The sequence below is a fragment of the Rhinopithecus bieti genome, unplaced genomic scaffold (genome assembly GCF_001698545.2).
Source record: "Rhinopithecus bieti isolate Rb0 unplaced genomic scaffold, ASM169854v2 scaffold_30846, whole genome shotgun sequence".
Taxonomy (NCBI): domain Eukaryota; kingdom Metazoa; phylum Chordata; class Mammalia; order Primates; family Cercopithecidae; genus Rhinopithecus; species Rhinopithecus bieti.
Window position 1 is genome coordinate 2,567,001 of NW_016814438.1, and position 27,307 is coordinate 2,594,307.

A 27,307-nucleotide genomic window follows, 5' to 3' on the forward strand; every position below is an offset into this window, starting at 1 on the left:
AACATAAAACTTACTTTTTTTTTTTTTTTTAAACAGAGTTTCGCTCTTGTTGCCCAGGCTGGAGTACACAGGGAAGATCTAGGCTCACTGCAACCTCTGCCTCCTGGGTTCAAGCAATTCTCCTGCCTCAGCCTAAAACTCACTACTATCTTAACCCAGCTAAATTTTAAAGGCACTTTTATATTTCTAAAAATTAACAAAATGGGTAGAAAAAACATAGATATATCTAAAAAATAAAGTTCAACTTGCTGAACATCCTGGGTATAAAAGTATGTAATCACTTGCAGAAATAATCAGGTATAAAACTCTTTTAATTTAATTAATTGTTACAATGAATGAATATATCATAATAAATTTTTAGACAGCTTTAAGTAACGACTCAGTCAATATTATTTATCCATATGACACAAGATAAGAAATGTTACTAGGCTATAGCAGTATTTACCCAACAAATTAATAATTCCTTCATTGTATGCTGCAAACAGTCTAATGGCATCTTTGAACAGGAGCATGAAGGCAGCATTTATTACCCCATTTGTAAGTTCATTGCTATTAACCTGGGGAAAAATTGGAAAATAAAATTAGCTAATCTTAGGTTTTAAATGACACAAAAAGACTTCCTTCAAATTAAAATACAGTAAATTCCAGCATTAGGCATGTTAGTGAAAAAGACATTTATTTTCTCTAATAAATAGAGGATTATATAGGGAGATTATATAGGATTATATAGGGAGAATCCTAATAATAAAGTAAATGAAAGCAATTTATAATATAAAAAATACATATGGACAATAACATATGAAAAGAAATACAACTTCACTTATCAGGTGAATTAAAATATAATAATCAAATAAAATTACTAAAATATCCTTTCCTGAACATCAGACTATATTACTCAGTGCCCATAAGAATGAAAAAAAAAAGAACACGGTAGCTCATGCCTGTGGTCGCAGCACGTCATAAGGCCAAGGCAGGAGGATTGCTTGAGCCTGGCAGTTTAAAATGAGACCAGCCTGGGCAACATAGCAAGACTTCCTCTCTACAAAAAACTAAAACCAAGAAAAAGTAGCTGAACATGGTGGTGTACCCCTGTAGTCTCAGCTACTCAGGAGGCTGAGGTGGCAGGATTGCTTGAGCCCAGGAGTTGGAGGCTGCAATGAGCTATGATCATGCCACTGCACTCCAGTCTGAGTGACAGAGAAAAACGCTGTCTCAAGAAAACAACAAAAAAAAGATGAAAAAGCAAAAACAGACACCTGGTGAGTAGTGGCTCACCCTTTTGCAATAGAAGCAATATTTATTAAAAATGTAAATGCTTATATTATTTGAACCACCAAATTCTTTTTCTGGGTGTTAACCCTATTGAAATAGGTTTACAAATGGACACACACACACACACACACACACACACACACACACAGACAGAGACAAGAGACAGAGAGAGGAGAGAGAATTGAGTGCAGCACCGTTTAAGTTAAAAAAACAGAAAAACTAAACATCTATCAACAGGAGGATCAGATAAATTGTTATATATAACAAAGTACAATATAGACATTGAAAAGAATAAGAAATTTTATACAAATACAATATATTAAGAAAAATATGCATGGTTGGACCATGAGCTTCTATATAAACCAAAATAATGTTGAATAACTGCATCAAAATCCCATGCCTTCTAGAGCAGGGGTCAGCAAACTTTTTTTTGTAAAGGGTCAGATGGTAAATATTTTAGACTGTGGGCCACACAGTCTGTCACAACTTTTCAATTCTGCTGTTGTGACATGAAACAGCCATAGATATTATGTACCAGTGAGGCTGGCTGTGTTCCAATAATACTATTGAGGACACTGAAGCTGGAATTTCATATAATTTCCACCTGTTACAAAATATCATTTAATTATTTTCAACCACTTATAAAACATACAAAAATAGGCAGTGAGCTATAGTTGGATAATCTCTGTTCTAGTCTATGAAATACCTGTAAGATTTATTGAATGTTTACTCAACACTTACTATGTGCCACGTTAATAGGCAATGGGGGTACAATAGAGAACAAAAGAGACCTAGTTCCTGTCCTGAAGAAGCTTAAAAACTAGCAATTAAACAATTTAAAGGAAAAATCTATTTCAGCATGAAACTGTCACAGTTCCATTCACTAACTCGCACTCACAATCTCTAAAACAAAATGTCAGATAAATAATAAACAAAACATTGTAAGATAGATGCCAAAGAAACAGAACAGAGTTGAAAATGCTAACTTCTAACATATTATCAATAAATGACAAAGCTGGCAGCTTGGATGAAGTCATGGTCATTAAAATAAAAATTCCAGGGAACACAATGCCCTTGGGCAATAGCTACATAACAGGCTATTATAAGTGCTATTTAAATTTTTTCTGAATAACTGTCACGCTTTGAGTCCCATTAAATAGACAAAAACAAAATATTAAGTTGGCTATTCATTTAAAAAATACCCCTGTACATTTTTAAAATCTAAAAGTCATTATTAAAAGAAAATATATTTTCAAGATCAACCCTTTCACCACTTTAGCTTGTATATCTTAAAATTCTAAAGCCAGAGAAGCACTAAAGAAATCCAAAAGAGTCATAAAAATCAAAAAGTAATCTGACTTGAGACTATTTTATAGAAAATCCTTAGCCATATAGGATATCAGTGAGAAAACTAGAGTCTGTGAAAACTTGAGGTTAAAATTCTCATTAATTATAATGACTTAATTTTTTAAAATCTTAAATTACAAAAGCATAAATCAACTTACATTAAAATCAAGAAGTGCATCCATTTGATTCTGAATAATTGGTACAGTTTTAAGGAGTTTTTCTGTGTTCATTGTTCTCATAACTCCATCAGCCCTGTTATGGAAAAAAAAAAGAGAAATAAACAAATGAATCTGCAATTAAATCTACATTTCAAACTCCTCCGGTTCTCTACTAAAACAGAGAACCAAGTTGCTATTAAATGTCACATATTTTTAAGTCATTATGAAAACTAAAGCAGAGATCATACAGAAAAAACAAAAACAGGCAACACAATATGTCAAATGTCAAGGTACTCATTTAGAACTAAAAAAGAACATAAAGTATGAACCATAAAAACAAAAGTTTACATTAAACAGCAAGGTGTATAGCACACTTTTCACATGAGGAAATGATCTGATCCTCACAAACATTGGTGTGTAAAGAGCAGTTTTACCATTTTTTTTTAAATTACAAATAAAATAATCATTTGCCTGAAGTCACTAAACAGTTAAACACTCTATAGGCCAGGAGCTGACAAAGTCTAAGAGCACTGTTTTATTTACGGTATTTTATTCATAACCCAACAGCAATGGCTTTTAATTCAGAAATGATAACTAAAACCACTTTACTACAAAATAAAGAACAATTTTACCAAATCATTCTAATCTGGCTATTACACAAGAGATACTTTCAGTGGACAGTCTTTAATAAAATAGTCTGTTAAATATTTCCAAACAGATATTTCTAAAGATAGAGAAATATTAGCGGCACCAAAACAGATTTAAAAACCACTACATGAAAGGTACTAGGGCTAATGTACACAACTAATATTAAGAGCTTATTGTATATCACATTTAGTATTACTCAAGAGATTGCCCTATCATTTTCAAATCCTCGTAAAAATTCTACTGATATTCTTGTTCCATTTTACGGTTGATGAAATTTTAGGTTCAGCGAGGGTATATGACTTGTCTAAGATCACAGAACTAATCAGAGGTAGCGTCATTATGGAAACCCAGGTGTACTAGACTGTGAAATAATGGCATAACTGTTTGGATGAGTAACAAGGCATTTCCAAAAAATATGTCAGGTTCCCCTAATTTACAAATGATCTATACTTATAAATGGCTGTTCTACCCTATGATAAACCATGAACTATGACCTCAGATGCCAAAAAACAATTAAGCTATAAAAAGCAACAATTGTGCTTTGCAGGACACAACAAAGTTTAATAAACAAATACTGGACTACCTTAAGTAGTCACCTACTGATCAGCTTCGGCCTAATTCTCCCCAATGTGTTAACTTATTGATGCCTGTTTCCTCTCAAGTGCTAAACAGCATTGGCTGGAATCAGCTGCTGGAGCTTGGGATGAGGACACCATCCCTTCTTTCGCAACTCTTCTTACTGAAGTCACTTTTTTACCTCCGGTTACTTCTCCATCACAGAAGATTTGAACATTGGCTCAGTCTTTCTTGTCTTCATTAGCTTCAACATCTATATGGACAACCAATCCAACATCTTGATGTCAAAATCCCTGATTCTAACCTTACTGCCCCCAGAAACCACAGCATCCTAGCCCCACCCCTGAACGAAAAAAACAAAAAGGTAAAATTCAGACACCTTATTCTGTGACAATTACCTGTTAACCTTTCAGCTGCTTTGGTCACATATCCCTGTGGTAAAAACTATTTGACCTCATCAGAAACTTCAATGTTTCAACTCCACCACTACCCACACTGATCCTTTCTCATTTTTACTTTCTTCACCTAGCTTAGAATTCCACAGATCATTGTTATATTCACTCCCTTACAAATACCTTTAACTTTCTTGCACCTCTTTTCTTCCCTGCATGTCAGTCACCTGGCTAATTAACAATCCTGGCTGAGCAAATACCTAACTAATCCATGCCTGAACACATATAGCTGAGTGCTGGTAAAGAAAATGGCACGGCCGGGCGCGGTGGCTCAAGCCTGTAATCCCAGCACTTTGGGAGGCCGAGACGGGCGGATCACGAGGTCAGGAGATCGAGACCATCCGGGCTAACATGGTGAAACCCCGTCTCTACTAAAAAATACAAAAAACTAGCCGGGCGAGGTGGCGGGCGCCTATAGTCCCAGCTACTCGGGAGGCTGAGGCAGGAGAATGGCGTGAACCCGGGAGGCGGAGCTTGCAATGAGCTGAGATCCGGCCACTGCACTCCAGCCCGGGCCACAGAGCGAGACTCCGTCTCAAAGAAAAAGAAAGAAAAGAAAAGACATTGACAGAATAAGGCCACAACTGGGCCAAACTGGCAAAAACTAATAAACTCATGAATCATCAACCTCAAAATGAATACCTGCAACATTGCCAGCAATCCTCTTAAGCCTTCTCTAATAAAATCCTCTCCTAAGCATCTTCAAGTTCTCTTCTTCTCTTTCCTTGTCTCCTTACATGAAACACATCAGCTCTCAGCTCTTAACTCCCAAAATACTTCATTCTAGAACAGAAAATAACAAAAAGCAATTGTCTGGTCTTCTTGCCACCCAAACTATATTTCTATTTAAAAATAGTTGGCTAGGCTGGGCGCGGTGGCTCAAGCCTGTAATCCCAGCACTTTGGGAGGCCGAGACGGGCGGATCACGAGGTCAGCAGATCGAGACCATCCTGGCTAACACGGTAAAACCCCGTCTCTACTAAAATACAAAACACTAGCCAGGCAAGGTGGCGGGCGCCTGTAGTCCCAGCTACTCCGGAGGCTGAGGCAGGAGAATGGCGTAAACCCGGGAGGCGGAGCTTGCAGTGAGCTGAGATCTGGCCACTGCACTCCGGCTAAGGCTGGGCGCATTGGCTCACGCTTGTAATCCCAGCACTTTGGGAGGCTGAGGCAGGCAGATCACGAGGTCAGGATTTTGAGACCAGCCCGGCCAATATGGTGAAACCCCATCTCTACTAAAAAATACAAAAAGTGGCCGGGCACGGTGGCATGTGCCTGTAGTCCCAGATACTCGGGAGGCTGAGGTGGGAGAATTGCTTGAATCGGGAAGGTGGAGGATGCACTGAACAGAGATCATGCCACTGCACTCCAGCCTGGGTGACAGAGCAAAACTGTCTCAAAAAAAAACAAGTTGGCTTTTACCTCATGTTTTTCCTACCATGGTAGACTCCAAATGAATCCAAGATTAAAATATAAAACACTGAATCCATAAATATATCTGATGAAAACATAATAATTAATCATTTTAGCTCACTGAGCTTGCTTGAAAGATAAAAAACATAAAAATGAAGGTAACGATTTTGATCACCTAAGACTGTAAAGTTTTTAACAATGTTAAAAAAACGGAAAAAATACTCATAACCTTTAACATTTTCCTAATACACAAAAAGTTCATTTGTTGAGTGTTTGTTATGTGTTAAGCATTACATACAATATCCCATTTAATTCTCACAACAATCCTAACAGGAAAGTACTAATTAACATCATAATTTTACAGATGAAATAACTCAGAGCTTAAATAAGGCCTTCCCAGTTTTGCCACAGCATACTAGCATGGTAGAAAGGGTTATAAGTGTGCCAAGATGTTGATCCTTTTTAACCCTTTAGCCTCAAGTAGTCTCTTGTATACATAGTTATCAGTTTGTGTGCCACCATGTGAAAGAAGTTTAGCAAGCTGATAGATATGTAACAAAATATCCTTGTTCTTAGAAAATATTCACCAAAGTATTAAAAGATATAAACTATAAAAGGCAACAGGTATGTAACCCACTCTCAAATGGTTCAGAAAAAAAATGTGTGTGCGTGCCTGTGTGAATATACACAGAAAGAGAAATGCAGATTTGGCAAAATGTTAAAAACTGGTGGTTCTGAGTAAAGTATACAGAAGTTCTCTAATATTCTTCCTACATTTCTGGAAGTGAAATTATTTCAAAGTAACATTATTTTTTAAAAGTCAGTAAACCAGCTGAAGTATCTCATTGAAGTCCCTCATCTAATTGGTATGAAGCTAGAATTCAAACCTAGATTCATCTGACTAAAAAAGCTTGTGAGTTCTTACCACTATTCAACACAATGGAAAAGAATGAAAAACCCAATAGAGACGATGTCAATGGACATCAAAAGACAATTAATAAAACAAGTATGGCATTCAAAAGGAAGGGGGAGTGTGCTCAATATCACCATTTATTCAAACAGCTAATATAAAATGAACACATGAGATGCATTTTTCATGATGGAAGAATACAGAATAACTAAGCCAATAATTTGGTATAACTTTTATAAAGCATAATTTGGTGTTTTCTATTAAAATGTTAAATGTATATATATTTATCAATGACCCACCAATTTAAATAATTTATTCTACAGAAAAACTCTCTTAATGCAACCATAAATAAAAGGACGGTCAATCCATTGCTTTTGTAAGATTTAAAAAAATGGGAATAAATCAGATGTACACTTGCAACATAATTCTACAGCCATTCATAAGAATGAGATGGACTGAGGCCGGACGAGGTGGCTCATGCCTGTAATCTCAGCACTTTGGGAGGCCGAGACAGGCGGATCACTTGTGGTCAGTTCAAGACCAGCATGGCCAACATGTCAAAACCCCATCTCTACTAAAAATACAAAAATTAGCTGGGCATGGTGGCGGGCACCTGTAGTCCCAGCTACTTGGGAGGCTGACACAGGAGAATCGCTTGAACCCGGGAGGTGAAGGTTGCAGTGAGCAAGAGCACACCACGGCATCCCAGCCTGGGTGACAGAGCCAGACTCTATCTTAAAAAAAAAGAATGAGATGGATCTATGTGTACAGACGTTGAAAATGTCCAAAATACACAGGAGGAAAGAAAAGCAGCCTTCAAAGAATCTGATCCAATTTTTATGTAATTTCCTATGTGCCTTTATATACATATTTTTATTTACACCCACAGAAAAGATTAGACACACTACAATGTTAACATTTTCTATGAATTAGGATGGTACTCTTAATTTTTTTTAAGTTTATTACTTTTGTAAATATAAAAAATTATCTTAATAAATCAAACTTCACTAGTTATAATGAGAGTCCTCTCCAAAAGGTGTAGCCTACTGAGGTTTTTGCCATGATATAATACATTTCAACTGCTGTCATGTCCTCAATTTATACCTGATAGTCTTAATTTTTTTTCTTTTGTATTTACACAGTCTGATATGTGTATGTGTGTGTATAATGCCACTTTTGCGCTTCTTCTTGGTCCCCACTCAATTATGGCTCCTCCTTGATTCAACTAAGTCAATACTAATTTTACTATACTTGATCAAGGGCTATTTTCATCCAATTAAAAAAGACTGCTCTATTAAATAAAAAAATTCATCAACTATTCTCAAGACTGCCCCTTCACATTAGAAAAAAAGTTACCATTTTAGGCCGGGCGCGGTGGCTCAAGCCTGTAATCCCAGCACTTTGGGAGGCCGAGACGGGCGGATCACGAGGTCAGCAGATCGAGACTATCCTGGCTATCACAGTGAAACCCCGTCTCTACTAAAAAATACAAAAAACTAGCCGGACGAGGTGGCGGGCACCTGTAGTCCCAGCTACTCGGGAGGCTGAGGCAGGAGAATGGCGTGAACCCGGGAGGCGGAGTTTGCAGTGAGCCGAGATCCAGCCACTGCACTCCAGCCTGGGCGACAGAGCGAGACTCCGTCTCAAAAAAAAAAAAGCTACCATTTTAAAAATCTATTATTCTGAAATCAGTAAATACACTGAAGATCAATTTACTGAAGTCACTTTACAGTGAAATATTATTGGACAGAATACAGAGGTTAAAAATCAGACTTCTAAAAAAGTTCTCCAACATAATCTTCTACAAAGTGCTTAAATATATGTAATAAAATCTGTAGAATTTACTCTAGGTATATTCCAAAATAATTGCCTCCTGATGAATTTGGAATGGCAACATAGAACATTTAAATTCAGCTTTAAATTTTCTTGCATAACTAAGAGGTTAACTCTATATTTTAGCTAAATTTTTCACTTCAGTCCATTAATTTAAAATTTCAATAGAACAATCTAAAGGAATACATCAATTGCTTAGACCTTAGGGATCACTGAGCAGCAGAGTGGCTCAGGAAGGCATTCACCAGGCTATTTCTGTACATGACAGATTCCCTTCAAAACAGGACTTCATAGCTACAAGGGTCATCACTGCTGCTAAGAATGTCTTCAGTGGCTTTCTCCTCAGCCCTCATCCTATATCCTAGGAAAAAATCTGCGTATCAGGTGTTATCAGTTATAGAAGCACTGACTACATCATTCATGTGACTGGATCATGTGCTAAGATGATTGTTAATTAGGGTGCAGCAAAAATTAAATACATCTTCTGCATTTGAGATTAAAAGAAAGCTTAAATACAAAGCAGCACTGAAAGAAATGAGAAGAGATCCAAATAAACAGAAAGACTTCTCTTGTTCATGGACTAGAAATTTAATCATTAAGAAGATAATACTCCCCAAGCTGATCAACAGATTCAATGCAATCCCCCACAAAATCCCAGCTATCTTTTCTGCAAAATCAACAAGCTGATCCTGAAATTCACATGGGAATGCAAGGGGCCCAAAACAGCCAAAACAATGTTGGGGAAAAAAAAGAACAGAGTTGGAAGACTCACACGTTCTCATTTTCAAACACACTGCAAAGCAACAGTAATCAAGACAGTGTGGTACTGGCATGAAGATACACATACAGATCAACAGAACAGTGCTGCAAGTCCAGAAATAAACCTTTACATTTATGGTCAATTCATCTTCAACAAGGTGATAAGACTACCCAATGGGGAAAGAAGAGTAATTTCACAAAATGGTGCTGGGATAACTATATATCCACATACAAAAGAATAAATTTGGACTCATCTCCTACACCATATACAAAAGTTAATTTCAAAGAGATAAAAACCCTAACTATAAGGTCAAAAAATACAAGATTCTTAGAATAAAAAGGAGTACATCTTTGTGACCTTGGATTAAACAATGATTTCTTAGATACGATGACAAAAGTAGAAGCAACCAAAGGAAAAAAATGGATACACTTAATTAATCAGTTAAAAATGTTTGTTCTTCAAAAAACACCAACAAGAAACTGAAAAGACAAGCCACGGGAGAAAAATATTTGCAAATTATTTATGTGATAAGAAACTGGTGTCCAGAATATATTTTTTAAAATTCTTGCAACAATAAAAAGGCAAGTAACCCAATTTAAAAATGGGCAAAAGGCCAGGTCAGTAGCTCTTGCCTATAATCCCAACACTGTGGGAGGCCGAAATGGGAAGACTGCTTGAGCCCAGGAGTTCAAGACCAGCCTAGGCAACATAGTAAGACCTCGTTTGTATGAAAATTTTTTAAAAAATTAACTGAGCTTAGTGTTGTATGCCTGTGTTCCCAGCTACTCAGCAAGCTGCAGGGAAAAAATGCTTAAGCACAGGAGGTCGGCACGCAGTGAGCTGGGATTGTACCACTGTCTCAAAAAGTGAAAATAAAAAATAAAAACAGGGAAAAGGGTTTGAAGAGGCATTTTTTCAAAAGACAATATACAAATGGTCAACAGTACAAAAAAAAAAAAAGCTCAATATCATTAGCCATCAGGGAAATGACAACTAAAAATCACAAGACACTATTTCACACCCACTAGGATGGCTACAATAAAAAAAAAAAAAACAAAAACAGAAAATAAGTATGGCAAGAAAGGGAGAAACTGAAAATGCCATACATTACTGATGGGAATGTAAAATGATTCAACTGCTTTGAAAAATAATTTGGCAGTTCCTCAAAATGGCAAACATAAGAGTTACCATATGACACAGCAATTCCAGTTCTAGGTATATACTGAAGAGAATTAAAAAGATAATCCACATAAGATCTAATGTTCACAGCACCATTATTCCTAATAGTCAAAAGTAGAAACTATTCAAGTGGCCATCAGCTGATGAACAGATAAAATGCAGTATATGTCCATAAAGTAAAATATGATCTGGTTAGAAAAAGGAATAAAACACTGATATTTGATATAACATGGATGCTATAACTTGGATATATTATGCTACACAAAGGCCACATATTGTATAATTTCATTTATATGAAATGTGCAGAATAAGCAAGCCCAGAGACACAGAAAGTAGGATCATGGTTGCCAGGATCTAGGGGAAGAGGGAATAGGAAACAAATGCTAATAGGCACAGAGTTTCTTTTTAGAGGTGATAAAAATGTTCTGAAATTAGTGGTGATGTTGGACAACTTTGTAAATACACTAAAACCAATGAATTACACACTTTAAAAGGATAACTTTTGTTATGTGAATTATATCTCAATAAAGGTGCTACAAAATAACTTAAAACAAATCCTACCACAAAAGTACTTGATATACCTCATCAAAGAAAATGAGGTTCATCTTTTAAAACTGGCTTAAATTTTGTAATTCATAATCTAGTACTCCTATGTTTTACATTTTAAAATTCAAATCAATTAGATGGCCAAAAAAAGCTTAACTCACCCTCTCTTTCACTTTGTGAAATCAAATGCAACCTTTGTCTGGTATGAAAACTTGCTTTTTCATTTTAAATATCTACTATACCGGGGGCCTATAAATGGTAAGACATGTCATATCCTGTAAAAAAAAAAAAAGAAAAAAGAAAAAGAATAATAAGAAAAAAAAGAAACAAGTTTTTATAAATGATAAAAATCCCAATATTCCTCGAAAAACAACTCATTGTATATTCAATGGCTATAATGTCTTGGTATCCCAATTCAATTTAGTGATGTAAATTAAGTTAACTTATTAATAACATTACCATTAAATTCTCTTAAGGTTTCATATTTAAATCAGATAAGTCCTATGTAGCTTTTAAAAAAACTCTTCCTTAGACCTTCACCAAAATAAGAAGTTTTTTTCTTTCTTTCAATATTCCTATTCTTTATTCATCAGGAATTAGAAAAACATGTCCTTTTATACAACTTGATAATCTCACAACTCAAATTTAACATCCTATGGAACCACAATCCCATTCCTCAAAACATCAAGCAACTTCATATAATTTTTATATTCCTAAAATCTTTAGCTGTATTTAGAACCATAACTTATATGTGCCAACCTTATAAAAAGTGTAAAAAATTACTGTCTAATATAACAAATGGCAATATGCAAGTTTAGGGTGTAACAAAAACAATTTATGTTTTCAATGAAATTTCTAAATGAATACATAAATCATTTTAAGACTGTTTCATCATGTCCTTGATTTGAAAACTTCGGCAACATAAAATCTAATCAGTATTACTTTTAAAAAACACCAAAAACTCTGTGTTTAATTATTGCCTGGCTCAAGGAAGTCTATAAATTTTTGCTCCTCATTGCAAACTGAACCCATTTTAACTCATATTCACCTAACAAATTAAATTACTTGATCTTTGCTACTTTTAAAAGACAATACCAAAACCACCCAAAATGTAAACTAACTGGATTTCAACATCACCAGTTCATTTATTTAGCAAAATATTTATTGAGTGCCTACTAAGTACCAGTGGAGAAAAATCAGTGAACAAAATAGAAAAAAAAATACTGTTCTCATATGACTTCATACCTACTACTGTACAGGTCAGGTGTTACATGCTCACATTCCTCAGCTCTTCAATTCATATGGTTCTATCTACTATATCCCATCCTAAGAGGGTAAAGAACCTCTCATCCTTCAAGGCTCAACCTCTCCTCTACATAAAAAGAGTGAAATTATTAAAACCTTATCACTAGAATTGCTTAATTTCCATCTTAAGAAAATGAGAAATCAGTTGCTAATACAACACAAAAAACCTACTTGGATATATGCATAAACTGTGCCTAGAGCAGTGCTCTGCATCTTGTTTTTCATACACTTTTAAAGTTAAAATGAACTGACTGAGGGAGGAAGTGAAAATTAAAGGATGAGCAGGCAGTTTCTTCCATGCCCCTGAAAATACAGACACTCCATTTTTATCTATAATATATATCTGGCTTCTGTTTAAGATTTCAAAAACAGGCCAGGTGTGGTGGCTCATGCCTGTAATCCCAGCACTTTGGGAGGCTTATGAGGATCGCTTTAGACCAAGAGTTCAAGACCAACCTGGTCAACAGAGCAAGAGCCCATCTCTACAAAATATTTAAGAATAAAAAAATTTGCCAGGCCTGGTGGTGCACATCTGTAATCCCAGCTGCTCGGGAGGCTGAAGGGAGGACTGCTTGAGCCAGGAGTTAGAGGCTGCAGTGAGCTATGATCACACCACTGCACCCAGCCTAGGTGACAGAGCAAGCCCCGGCCTCTTTTACTCCAGCCTCAGCAACAGTACCAGATCCTGTCTCAAAGAAAAAGAAAATATTTTTTCAAGAGGGGGGGGTCTACTGTTTTAATTTTTTTTCCTTAAGTTAGAGCACTATAACTCTTATTAAAATATAATGCATTTTGTAACACTGGGTCCTATGTATAGATTACTGGTCTTCTAGAATGTTTGGAAGATAGGGTATTAAATTCATTTTAAGCAAGTATATACTTGCACCTACCAAAGGGAAACAAGTATTGGACTGAACACCTCCAAACTCAAATACAACCAGACACGCGCACACACACACACACACAAAACAATTCCACTGATCTTTTTTTTTTTTTTTTTAACACCTCCAGAAGAACCACAGTTCAGGCCCTCATTAACTCTACACTAGATAACAAGAAAAACAACTGAAACAGTCTCAGCATCTTCAAGATTTGGTTTACTCTGATCTAACTTGACTAAGCTATGATGCTTTCCTTGTAACACGTAATTCTCCCTCCCCTCCTCTCTACTGCATTATGAAATTCCAACTATATAAAATATTTTTGTGCTTGATTATGGCTCTGAACAGCTTCTTGAGGGCTATCTGCCACTACATGTTCTCAAATACACCATTCATATATATTCTCTTCACATTCATTTGCTCTATAAATCTTAAATATTCATATCCATGTGAATGACTTTCATATCCATATACATCTGTGTATCTGTGCTTACTTTCACATCCATGTATTGTACCTGTGTACCCGTGCTTAAGCCAACTCATCTTTTCATCCTTCCCTTGAAGCCAAGCATAAACCTCACCTTCTCTAAAGACACTTCCCTGATTGAGCTTCACTACTGAATATTCCCAACTCATCCGGCATATCCTTTATGAGGTTCTCCCTAAAGCTGACATTCTATAATGCTAACAGCCTAGTTACAGAACTAAGTAAAAACAGATGACATTATGACAATATGCATGGACAGCTATAACCACATTATGTCCATTTCAAGTTACTAAATAAAAAATAACAGGCCAGGTGCGGTGGCTCACGCCTGTAAATCCAGCACTTTGGGAGGCCGAGGTAAGCAGATCATGAGGTCAAGAGATGGAGACCATCCTGGCCAACATAGCCAAACCCCGTCTCTACTAAAAATACACAAATTAGCTGGGCATGGTGACACGCTCGGGTAGTCCCAGCTACTCGGGAGGCTGAGGCAGGAGAATTGCTTCAACCCGGGAGGCGGAGGTTGCAGTGAGCCAAGATCATGCCACTTCACTCCAGCCTGGTGACAGAATGAGACTTTGTCTCAAAAAAAAAAAAAAGAAAAGAAAACAGCTTATGAATGAATATGAAAAAAAGAATATAAACAAATAATTCATCTTAATAAATTATATTCACTTTAGCTACTAAAACATGTAATATTCCAACTACATTTCTTGGAATGAAACATAAAATAATACAATAACAATGAAAGCAAATATTTACACAGCATTTCTTTGTTTGTTTGTTTTTTTGAGACAGAGTCTAGCTTTGTCAACCAGGCTGAAGCGCAGTGGCATGATCCTGGCTTACTGCAAACTTCGCCTCCCGGGTTCAAGTGATTCTCCTGCCTCAGCCTCCTGAGTAGCTGGGATTACAGGCGTGCACCACCAATCCCGGCTAATTTTTGTATTTTCAGTAGAGGTGGGGTTTCACCATGTTGGCTAGGCTGGTCTCGAACACTTGACCTCAAGTGACCCACCTGCCTCAGCCTCCCAAAGTGCCGGGATTACAGGCATGAGCCACTGTACCTGGCCTTACACAGCATGTCTTGTGTGCCAGGCACTGTTCTAAGCACTTTGTAGTAATTAACTAGGTTAAGTCTCATGACAATCTTATTGGGTAGGTACTAACACTATTACTTGATTCTACTGATGCAGAGGTGAAGTAACCTGCCCAAGTTCACATAGCTGCTAGGTGGCAAAGATGAGATTCAAACCCAGACAGTCCAGCTCCAGAATTCATGCTATCAAATAACTACTCTGTACTACCTCTCAGAGAGCTCTGAGTATCTGGTAGGCAAATAAATATTAATTCAAATTAAAAGACAGTTTTTTCTTTCCTACAACCTTCACTAAAATATAAGGTTTAAAGTAGCACATGTTCTAAAAGACAGAGTTCTACTCCAGAGTAATCATCATGTGGGTGTCATTCTTTTGATTTTCTATAATGAAAAAGTTATCTTTACCTTGCAATCCACTTTTATCCAAAAAATTGCTTAAGTTAAACAACGTGTTTCTTGAAGCCAAATACTGAATAAAACGCTGGAAAAAAAAATAATTACATCATATTAAGGTACTGCCATCTCACAAACTCTAATTCGAAAATTAGGAGGAAAAGTTATGGTTAACGCATTCCATTAAGCTTATCTAGTTTAAATTTCTCATCCTCACTACTCCTCCCATTAACTAGTTACCAAACCTAAAAACATAATACATATTTTTCACTAGCATGCAAGAATTTATTACAGCCAAATTCCCACAGATATATTATAGTATTAAGCCAAAATAATAAAAGCAAATAGGCAGTGGAACCAGTAGTTTGGGTTTTATTACAGCATACTAAAACTATGGCTAATCATTTCTAGGTGGCATCTGTATTTTAAACAGCCATCTGGTATGTCAAAGTTTTGGCTTTAAAAAAAAAAACAAAATACTTCTAAACACACAAGAAGGTAATAGAGATCCCCTTACCCACTGTCCAGATTAAACAAATTCACATGCTCACTTCAGATCTTATATAAAATCAAAACATTATAGCCTCCATTGAAGACCCACACCTTCAATCTCCCTTCCCTCCCTCTTCGGAGGTGAGTACTTTCCTGAAACAAGTACACATTACTTTCACACAGGTTTTCACCATTTTATTAGATATACAAGTATCTATAAACTATCCAATTGCTTTCTATTTTAAATTTACACAAGTATCATAGTGTACTTACTCTGCAATGTGCTTTAACTCAAACTTTCCCTAAGAATTACCTCACTTAACATTTCATTTTAAATGATGTTCTAATATTCCAATGAATACATCATTATAAATCCATTTATTTAGCATGGATATACTTTCTAATTTTCACTATTATTAACAAAGTTGTATTGACATCTTTGTTCTTGGTCTCCATGCGTAAGTATATTCGTTTATCAGGATATATACTTAGGGATGAATTATTAGGCCAGCACATATGTAAAAGTTCATCTTCTCAATATTGCCAAAATGCTCTCTGAAGTGCTTACCATAGTAAATAACATTAGTCTCCTTCACATACAGCCTCTAAACAGCTAAAGAAATGCCTTTCAATTTCACTTCTTAGGATTCTTTTACTTTCTTCTTCGTTTTTTTAATGCATGCAGAGGCTAATAATCAACTAGGATGTACACCATCACCTCTGAAATCAGTCCTTTTTTTTTTTTTTTTCTTTTTTGAGACAGGGTCTTGCTCTGTCGTCCAAGCTGGGGTACAGTCGTGTGATCACAGCTTTCCACCCTCCTGATCTCAAGCAATCCTACCATCTCAGCATGAAGCACCACCCACCATTCACTCTTCACCCTCGCCCCCAAGTAGCTGGGACTACAGGCATGCACCACCACGTCCAGATCACATTTCGTTTTTAATTTTCTGTAGAGACAACATCTTACTACACTGCCTAGGCTGGTCTGGAACTCTTGGACTCAAGTAATCCTCCCGCCTTGGCCCCCCAAAGTGTCAGGATTACAGGTGTGAGCCACTGTGCCCGGCCCCCAAATCAGTCTTGTTCAACTGAGATCACCCCAAACTAACAAACCAGGATTTTGAAAACCAATTTGTAAACTGAAGACTCATATTTCACAATTATCCTAAAATAGTGTTTCAAAAAGTTAAAAAATATCGTAAGACAATATTAGACTATGATTTTAATAGATTTTGATAAGACTCTTCTTTACCTCTGCATTCTAAATTAATGTAAATAATTTAGTCTACCAAGCCATTTCATTCATGATTTTAGAGATAATAAATCTAAATTTTCCTTTTCATTTTATTCGTCCTTTCTACCTTCATCATATTTAGCTGCTAAGACATATATGGCTTTAATCAAGTTGTGGTTTTGGTTTCAACAGCATCCTAATGCTATTCAAAATGGTATTAAATTGAGCACCATGCCAACAATCTGGCAAGTAATAAGGCTTCATAGGTTCCCATTTTGGGTCATAAGCAGTAACCTGAAATGGATTATCCTAAAACTTAATTTAAAGAATGGCAATGTGGAAGATGGGTGATTAGGTACATAAGCATTTGTTACACCATTCACTCTACTATTCTGTATATCAGAAACTTTTGATAACAAAATATTTAAAGAACATATTTCAGATTACCCAAAATGGTATTAAATACTTTATAATAAATCCATGTTTGGTTCCATACGTCTCTTTTCTAATTTCACCTACAAATTTTTAACTCTATATTTTCATGTATTAATCACCTATAACTTGTCATACTACAATAAGAGCCTTGGTCAATTCTATTTATCACGAAGATACTATCATATTATTGAGGAAGCTCCAGAAGTGACTTACCCAAGTCACCCAGTTGGTAACAATGGTATAGAAGTACCTACCTGCCTGGTGTCAAGGGTCTATAACACAATGCTCACCCAGCCTAGGGATTTTTTTCTCCGTGGCCAGGTTTCTCAACCTGAGCACTCTTGACACTGAATCAGATAATTCTTTGTTGTTGGGGACTGTTCTGCGCAATTTTTTTTTTTCTTTTTTTTTTTTTGAGACGGAGTCTCTCGCTCTGTTGCCCAGGCTGGAATGCAATGGCGCAATCTCGCTCACTGTAACCTCCGCTTCCCGGGTTTAAGTGATTCTCCTGCCTCAGCCTCCTGAGTAGCTGGGATTACAGGTGCACGACACCACGCCTGGCTAATTTATGTATTTTTTAGTAGAGACAGGGTTTCACCATGTTGGTCACACTGGTCTCAAACTCCGGACCTCAGGTGATCTGCCCACCTTGGCTATCCAAAGTGCTGGGATTACAGGCATGAGCCACCGCACCCAGTCTATTCTGTGCATTATTATATGATGATGTTTTGAAGCAGTCCCGGCCTTTACCTACTAGATACCAGTAGCAACCCCCTTCAGTTGCGGCAAATGTCCCCAAAGGGAAAAAAAAAATCATCCCCTTCCCCACTCAGTTTTGAGAACCACCACTCCATGGTATTCCAGTCACCACAGCATAGTGAAATCCTATGTACAGCCTCTAACAAATTAATGGCATCTGCCAATGGGAACACCTGAAGGCTGTACAAACTAGCATAAAAAATGAACAGAGCATGGAATTTGCTTTAACTACCTAGAGGAAGCTAAACATGAGTTTATCAAAAAAACACTAACATGCTATCTTTCTCCCCTTTTCAATCAATTCTACGAAATGACTGTCAACTTTCTGTTTTGTCTTTACTAACATTTTGCCTCTAGTACTATCAATTACCTTATTTACAGCCTCTAAAAGCCATTATTGATACCTTATCTGGCAGTGTAGGTGGTTATATTTGTGGCTTTTCCTTTTTAAAAAATAAACTATATCAAATAAATAAAGACGGATAAGAAAAGTACATACACGTTTGGAATTCTTCAGAAAAATGATAACTAAACATATTCCTGCCAGAAGTAAAAACTATTATCCTAGTTAAGATGTTTCAAGTTACATTTAAGCTAATATAGCCAAACATTTCTATTAGCTCTATAAACTGGTTATAATGTATTAGAAAGCAACTAACATAAGTCCTAAAAATGGTCATGTCTGTTGACTTTGTAATCACATTTCAGGTAACACTTAGGGGAAATAATTTTTAAAAATTAAAAACTACAAATAAAACCACTCAATGTGGTGGTGTAACAATGAATCAGAAAACTAAATTTCTAGCAAGGAAAATAGTTTAAAAATTGTGAACTATATGATCAATTACACAGTTATTAAAGATGATAAAAAAATACAACATGGTGATGTTGACAGTGTGATATTATATAAAAAGCTAAATATATTTTATCTACATTATGATTATAGCCATTTAAAAAACACAAATACTTCTGGACAAGAACCAGAGGGAAGACCAAAATGTGCCAATAGTAAGATGTGTCGGAATAATAAAGTTGTGGGTAAATTCCTGCTTTAATTTTGAACTTTAATAATGCTATATTGGTAGTTGTCAGAAAATAATTTCAATACTGAAAAGCCCAAAATAACACATGACGTGATGGATGTCAGTAAGTCATTACGCTCAGAAAACTAGTACCAATGACTAAAGTTCTTCTCATCTCTAGAGGGTTATCCTCCTGGACTGCATTTTTCTAAGGCACATACCAATGAAGATTTATCTAGTTCTACTCAGATGATCTTGAAAAGCTCCTGTTAATACAATTTTACAAATAAGTTTATTGAGCTGAGAAAATGAACCAAAACTGCTAGGCTATCATGGAAAGTAAGATGATTCTCTCAAAACAGAGAATTGCAAAAGTTTATATATCTTATTTGTTAGCCTTTTAGGCAACAAAGGCTTCAGACACACCTCTCTGCTGAAGAAGGCACTCTTCAATCAGTCCCTCTCAGCAAATGCCATCTTAGTCCTAAATATCACAGCTTTGAAGTAGGCAAAGTGCTTCCACAAACAACTACATGAGATCAGATAAGAATCTAAAGCTGGGTGTGATGGCTTACGCCTGTAATCCCAGCACTTTGGGAGGCGAAGGTGGGAGGATCACTTGAGCCCAGAACTTCAAGACCAGCCTAAGCCAAGATGGAAAGACCCCCATCTCTACAAAAAAAATTTAAAAATAAGCCTGGTATAGTGGCACGCACTTGTAATCCCAGCTACGTGTGAGGCTCAGGAGGGAAGGTCCCTTGAGCCCAGGAATTTGAGGTAGCAGTGAGCTATGATGGTACCACTGCACTTCAGCCTGGGCAACAAAGCAAGACCCCGTATCAAAAAAAAAAAAAAAAAAAATCTAACTGGGCTATAATAAAAGAACAAATGGATATAGACAAACACATAGTCTATAAACAGGACCAGCAAAAACCAGGGATGCTTATGGAATCCATTTCTAGGCATTAATCTTTGCTTCTTGATCCATTATTGATGTCCTCCGTGCTCTGACCCACTTTTTGCTTTCTGGCTTATAGGCTATCTTTCCTCAAATTGCAGGGTCTATAACTATATTTCTGGCTAGGTACCTTGCCCTTTGTACCTGGAAGCTGTTTCTGAAGTTTCAGTGAGAGAAGCTAGCTAACAATAAGTCAACACATCAGTATACTTGTTCATTAAAAATTCTGCTTACCTCATTTCCATACACCATCAAATGATGAGTTGTAATGAGAGATTTGAAGACCACCACCCAACTACTGTTAGTAGTTCTTTCAAATAAACTGTCTGCCAACTGTGGGATGTTCACATTCATCTCATTTGTGCACTGAATTAAGTCTGCAATAAAAAATTTTTAAATGATTAATTTCCTCTCTGGTTTTAATTTATTGGTAATACGAGATTTGCATACAAACAGGCAAAAGATTTAACACAAAGTGGAGCAGCAATAGATAGTTTGGAGATGTTGTTAAAAATCTCTCAATTAAGAGCAACTGAGACTACCATCATCTACCTAGGAAGCAGGGTACCAACTAGAATCACATAAATGATTGACAATACCAAAAAATAAATCAAACTCCCTCAGGGTATAATTAACTCTCAAGTACTTTGGTCATCTCAAAATGAATTGTGGCAAGGTTTTGAGGAAGCTTCCGTTTCCTTACTACTTAAAAACTCTCCGTTAAATTACTGGTATTATTCATCTCTTTAAAATTTAACATTTTCTTTAAATAAAGCTTATTTAAAGAAATCATCCATACAGAAGAATGAACAACATGAAGATCAAACTACCTTTATGAACATCCACCCTAGAATGCTATCTTTGCAACAGGAAGATAACAGGGCAGAGATTTGGTCTGTAATTGAGTTGGATCTCAGTTTGTTCATACAAAATATTTATCCTCCTTCTCTCCCCTCAGTTCTACTGAATTAGCTCAGATCGGTTGATAACTAGGTAATACTGAGAACAAAACTGGAAAAAAAGATTCTTAATAAAACTTAAGAAGAGTAACCTACAATCTGTTTAAGAGATACTACTGGTAAACTTACCTCACTCGGTAAACCAATGAACGAAAATGTAAAATAGGCGAAGCGCGTGCGGTCGCTGACCCCTCGCGTAATCCAGTACTTTGGGAACCGCTGGGGGGGGCGGTCGGTATCACCTGAAGGTCAGGAGTTCGAGACCAGCCTGGCCAACATGCTGAAACCCCATCTTTACTAATAATATCAAAAAAATTAGCTGGGCTTGGTGGCGGGCATGGGTAATCCCAGCTACTCAGGAGGCTGAGGTAGGAGAATTGCTTGAACCTGGGAGGCGGAGGTTGCACTGAGCGAAGATAGTACCAGTGCACTCCAGCCTGGGGGACAGAGTGAGACTCCGCCTCAATAAAAAAATGTAATATAATATAATCAAATTTAGAGATATAACAGAGGAGAAAACCAAGAAATGAGTTGTCTTACTTTTAAAATACATATAAAATATAATGTATAAATGTCTCAGCTATAACTACAATAAAGGGAAAAAAGTTATTCATGACTCATTAATTTGTTCACTTTTAATCTTGATTGTATAATGATTAAATATGAATTCAAATGATCTAACTTGGCCTTGATTGCTAGCAAGAAATGACAATGTAACTATGAACATTTACTTAAAATTTTTCCTTTACTAGGTCCAATTATTATATAAGTTAATATTTGATAAACACATGTATTTTAGATAAGCAGCTACCATGGCCAATGTTGCTTAAAGAACAAAGAAAAAAGCAGTCAAACAGAGTGCCCATGGAACAGCAGAATGACACAAAGCTTTCACAATTCAGACTATTTGCAACAAAAATGAAACAGTAAATCCAACTTGAATATGCATGCTTCAACTTCCTAGAGTAAAAAATGGAATTTAATCTCTGCCTTCTCTAGATTTTCATAGCACTTTATAACCGGCCTATGGCACTGAACATATTACACTAGACTTCAGTTTCAATGACAGTACTTGATACACACACACACACACACACAATTTAATACTATATAGTGCATGGCGCATTATGTGTGTGTATATATACTGTACTACATATTTACAAAACGTATGTGTATGTATACATACATATATCCATACTATATTCCCTTTATGATCTGTTCTTCCCCCCACTGCATCACTGCCATCTTCTTTGCAATGCCTCCCATATGTCAAGCACTATTATTCAGGTGTCTGGTACTGTTGTTCCTTCTGCCTAGAATTCTCTTCTGCTCGATACCTATGCTGCTTGCTCCCGTCACTTCCATAGATATTTGCTAAAGTGTCGCCATATTAGATAAACTTCCCTGAATACGTAAAATAACAGAGCCTTGGGCATTCCCCTACCTCTAAACCCTCATTATCCCCCTTACTCTGCTTATTTCTCTCCAAAGTATTTATTACCATCAAACTCATCTTAATTTGTTTAATGTCTTTCTCTCTCAATTAAAATGTTAAGTTCCATTATGGGCAGGACTTTTTTGTTCTCAGCTCTATCCCCAAAGACCTATGGAACAGTGCCTCAAACACAATGATCAGTCATTTTTTAAGACATTCATTTTGGTATGCATATGGGTACTCTTAACATGCTTTTTTAAAAAGCATCCAAGATTGTGTCCTTAAAAGTTAAAACAACATCTTACAACTATCTGTACAACCTGCTGTTCCCAAAAGGTTGAAAAACAAAGCTGAGCCCAATACATGTGCAAATTTTCAAATTTCAAATTAAAAGAGGATCTAACAAATGAAGGTTTTACTATAATGCTTATTAAAACTATAGTATGCTTTAGTATTAATCACAGAAAAACTGGAGTTATTCTGAAGGATAACTCCAGAAGCTCAAAAAAAAAAAAAAATTCTTCACACATAATAAAACAGGAAAAATGAAGTAAGAATTCACACTGAGATTACGAATCCAGAACAGACCAAATGTAAAATCAAAGTTATGCAAATATTACAGGTGTGGTGGGGAGGATATTGAATAAAACTAGCAGTATATACTTGCCCACAGTATTTAACTCAGCCATTTTCTCCATACAATAATTTTTCATCTGTACAATGTTTCTAATACAATAGTAGCCCGAAAACGCTTTCAAGTTTGAGCTCCGTGTCAGGAAGGAAAATACTCTTCCCACCTCTGACTAACCAAAAGTAAACTATTCCAAACAAAAGTTAACACTTATCATGGGACTCTGAATAGTTACTGCTTTTCCCACTCTCAATCCAGAAGATACTATTTCTTAAAAAGCAAAAACTGTAACAATTTCCCTTGGCAACTAATAAGTTACCAAAATGAGGACAGATCTTATATTTTCTTTTCATTATTTATGTCAAGAATACAAAAACTGAAGTACCTTCTTGAATATTCATTATTAACAATTTCTGAATCCCACACACACTAAAAAAAAAAGTACCACATGGTACGTAGGTTCTTTGCTTTAAGTATGAGTGAGAATTTACAAAGATTTCCAATATTTAAGGGGATGAAGACAATAGGCCTAAAAATAAGCCTACCATAGAAATGACAATCACTTTTCCATGTAGAGAAAGCAGAAGGAACCAATACCCACCATACAAACATAAATGCTCTCACTTTTGTTATTTCACACGCTCCTTCAACAAACAATGACTGAGGTAGATAAAGCTGATGTTAACTGTATTTACATAGGCAAGGTCACAGAAGCTAAATGACAGATTAATGACTAGAATTAAATTTTTGCTAAGGATAAGGATCCATTAAAACATACACCAAGTAAATGCTCAACCAGCCAATTTAATACATGTTCTCAGTTGAAAACGAATTAAAACAAAACAATAGAAAACAGTGAAATGCAAAACAGTATTTTTGTATTCTGGGGAAGTCTTTTTTCTTTCTTTTAACAAAGTACAAAAAATTTAGAAGTAAGCAGTTACCAAATGGTTTCATTAATATTACAGTCATATTCCCAGTGTAGGCCTTTATAAACTCTCCCAACAGGCAGTTCACCAACTTCAGCCTATATAGATGTCCTCAGGCAGAGTTCATCAACTTCAGAAACTTAAATTAGGACACTCAGGGTTCACTTCTACAGTCAGTCAGGCAACCCAGCCAGTGGCCTGCGCCATTAGAATGCAGAGTTCTCAAGTTCCCATCTAAACAGAAACTCACTAGGCTACACCAAAACCATACTGATACCCAAATAAGATTTTCTAAAAAAGAAGCCTGGCTTAAATCAGTATTTGTTTGTTTGTTTTTAAATCAACATACCACAATCATTTAGCCAAACACAGTAATACATATAAAATTTAGTAATCCTTTTCAAAAAGGCCATTTTGAAAGATACCTTTTTTTAACAACTGCCCTCATAAATCTACAACCTAAAATTGATGTATTCAGTCATCTAGAAAATTGGAGATACGGCTGGGCGTGGTGGCTCACGTCTGTAAACCCAGCACTTTGGGAGGCCGAGGCGGGCGGATTACCTGAGGTCAGGAGTTCGAGACCAGCCTGGCCAACATGGTTTTTTTTAGTCTTTACTAAAAAAAAAAACAAAAATTAGCAGGGCATGGTGGCACATGACCGTAATCCCAGCTACTTGGGAGGCTGAGGCAGGAGAAGTGCTTGAGTCTGGGAGGCGGAGGTTGCAGTGAGCTGAGATTGTGCCACTGCATTCTAGCCTGGCCTACAGAGAGAGACTCTGTCTCAAAAAAAAAAAAAAGAAAAGAAAATTGAAGATAAAATTAATTTCGAAGGCAAAGAAATTAACTGGTTAATCAAATTTTGCTTCACTTATCAAATCTTTGTAATTTTCCTTGGTGGGAGTAGAAACAAAAGAATATTCGTCAATAAATAGTAACCAGAGGATAAGAAACTTTTATATGAAGTATCACCAAAATTTTTTTTCATATAGCAAAATTAAGTATTTCAAAACTATGCAAGTTGAAATTAGACGTAGGCTAATCAAAGTTAAACACAGGCAAATTTGCCTAGTCTTAAATGTCAAATGTCTAGGAAATGCAATGAACAGTCTTATTTCTTACTCCAAATAGCTGTGAAAGGGATCACAAAATATGGTCCAAATTAAGATGTAACTGTTAAAATTTTATTTGTAAAGTTCACGGGGTCTTCTGTGAGAAACACAGTGTTACATTTTTATATAACTTCCAATAGAACTAACTCAAAACTATGCTCTTCACAGGCTTACACCTTAAGAAATCTAACCAACATATTAAGTGGACTTTAATTAACTGGGGAAATACTCCTAAAGGCAGAATATGGAATGCTGAGTACAATGACAAAGACTGACAAGATAATCAGATGGCTTTTGTAACAATACTAATGAAGCTAAGGGGCCTAATTCATAAACTAAGCGGACATATCCAAGAGTGAAGAGTTAATCAAATGACACTACAGTCTGACCATGAAATACTATGAGGCCAATGAATGCATGGCACAAAAAATAAAAGCTGTGAGGAGAAAATGTTCACCACATAATAAGTCAAAAGTCATAGCAAAGAAAAATACACAGTACAATTCCATTTTTTAAAACTGTATGTGTGAGGATAGGCATTGTGGTTCATGCCTGTAAGCCCAGTGCTTTGGGAAGTGAGGTAAGATGATTGCTTGAGGTCAAGAGTTTGAGACAAGCCTAAGCAACATAGGGAGATCCTCAACAACAACAAAAATAAATAAATTAAATAAAATAAAATAATTTTTTTTGAGATGGAGTCTCGCTCTGTAGCCAGGCTGGAGAGCATGGCGCGACCTCAGCTCACTGCAACCTCTGCCTCCCAGGTTCAAGCGATTATCCTGCCTCAGCTTCCTGAGCAGCTGGGACTACAGGGGCGCACTACCACACCCAGCTAACTTTCGTTTAGTAGAGACAGGATTTCACCATGTTGGCCAGGATGGTCTCCATCTCTTGACCTCGTGCTCTACCCGTCTCGGCCTCTCAAAGGGCTGGGATTACAGGCGTGAGCCACAGCACCCAGCTAAAAAAAAAAATTTTTTTTGAGACGGAGTCTACTCCATCGCCCAGGCTGGAGTGCAGTGGCGCGATCTCGGCTCACTGCCACCTCTGCCACCCAGGTTCAAGCAATTCTCCTGCCTCAGCCTCCCGAGTAGCTGGGATTACAGGCAACTGCCACTGTGCTCAGCTAACTTTTGTATTTTTAGTAGAGACGGGGTTTCACCATCTTGGCCGAGCTCCTGACCTTGTGATCCACCTGCCTCGGCCTCCCAAAGTGCTGGGATTACAGGCATGAGCTACCGCATCCAGCCCCAAAATTTCTTTTTAAATTAGCGCTTGTAGTGGAGGTTGAGGCGGGAGGCAGGAGGACAGCTTGAGCCTAAGAGTTAAAGGTTACAGTGAACTGTGATCATGACATTGCACTCCAACTTGGACAACACAGCAAGACCTTGTCTAAAAAAAAAAAAAGTTGTACATATGTAATATTTTCTTGTATATACTGAATTTGCCCAAATACAAGGTGATGCATAAAGAATTGAACACTTCCCAAATGATTCAGCAACTATGTCATATATGAACAGTTAGTGAAAAATAATTTATAAAGGAACTATAAGTTACTTCCATAAACTAATCTCAGTACCTCTCATATCACATAGCACACACCAATTCTGTATTGTAATTTATCCCACACCCTTTAGAACATTATCATGATCAACGCAGAAAGGAGAGCCATGACACATTCTTTATCTCCTCAAGGATGTGAGGAAGAGGTGGTACAAGAGTAAGAGTTGCTGGGCTGGGCGTGGAGGCCAGCCACCTATAATTATAGGCCAGCCACCTATAATCCCAACACTGTGTAAGGCTGAGACGGGCAGATCACTTGAGGTCAGGAGTTCGAGACCAGCCGGGCCAATATGGTGAAACCCTGTCTCTACTAAAAACACAAAAATTAGCCAGGTGTGGTGGCGGGCACACACTTGTAATCCCAGCTACTTGAGAGGCTGAGACAGGAGAATCGCTTGAACCCAGGAAGCGGAGGTTAAAGGGAGCTGAGATTACTGCCATAGCAATCCAGCCTGGGCAACAGAGAGAGACTCCATCAGAAAAAAATTAAACAAACAAACAAAAAGAATAAGAGTT

The 27,307-nt window shown here is 36.7% G+C and overlaps 1 protein-coding gene across 1 annotated transcript in view; it reads right to left on the minus strand.

The window, feature by feature from the left end:
• The window catches only part of PICALM (phosphatidylinositol binding clathrin assembly protein), a 116,927-nt gene that overhangs the window by 54,464 nt on the left and 35,156 nt on the right, over nucleotides 1-27,307 (minus strand). The window contains 5 exon segments of the mRNA XM_017850872.1: nucleotides 426-557; nucleotides 2,778-2,871; nucleotides 11,256-11,361; nucleotides 15,266-15,347; nucleotides 20,397-20,539. Of these exon segments, the coding sequence (XP_017706361.1) occupies nucleotides 426-557; nucleotides 2,778-2,871; nucleotides 11,256-11,361; nucleotides 15,266-15,347; nucleotides 20,397-20,539 (557 nt within the window).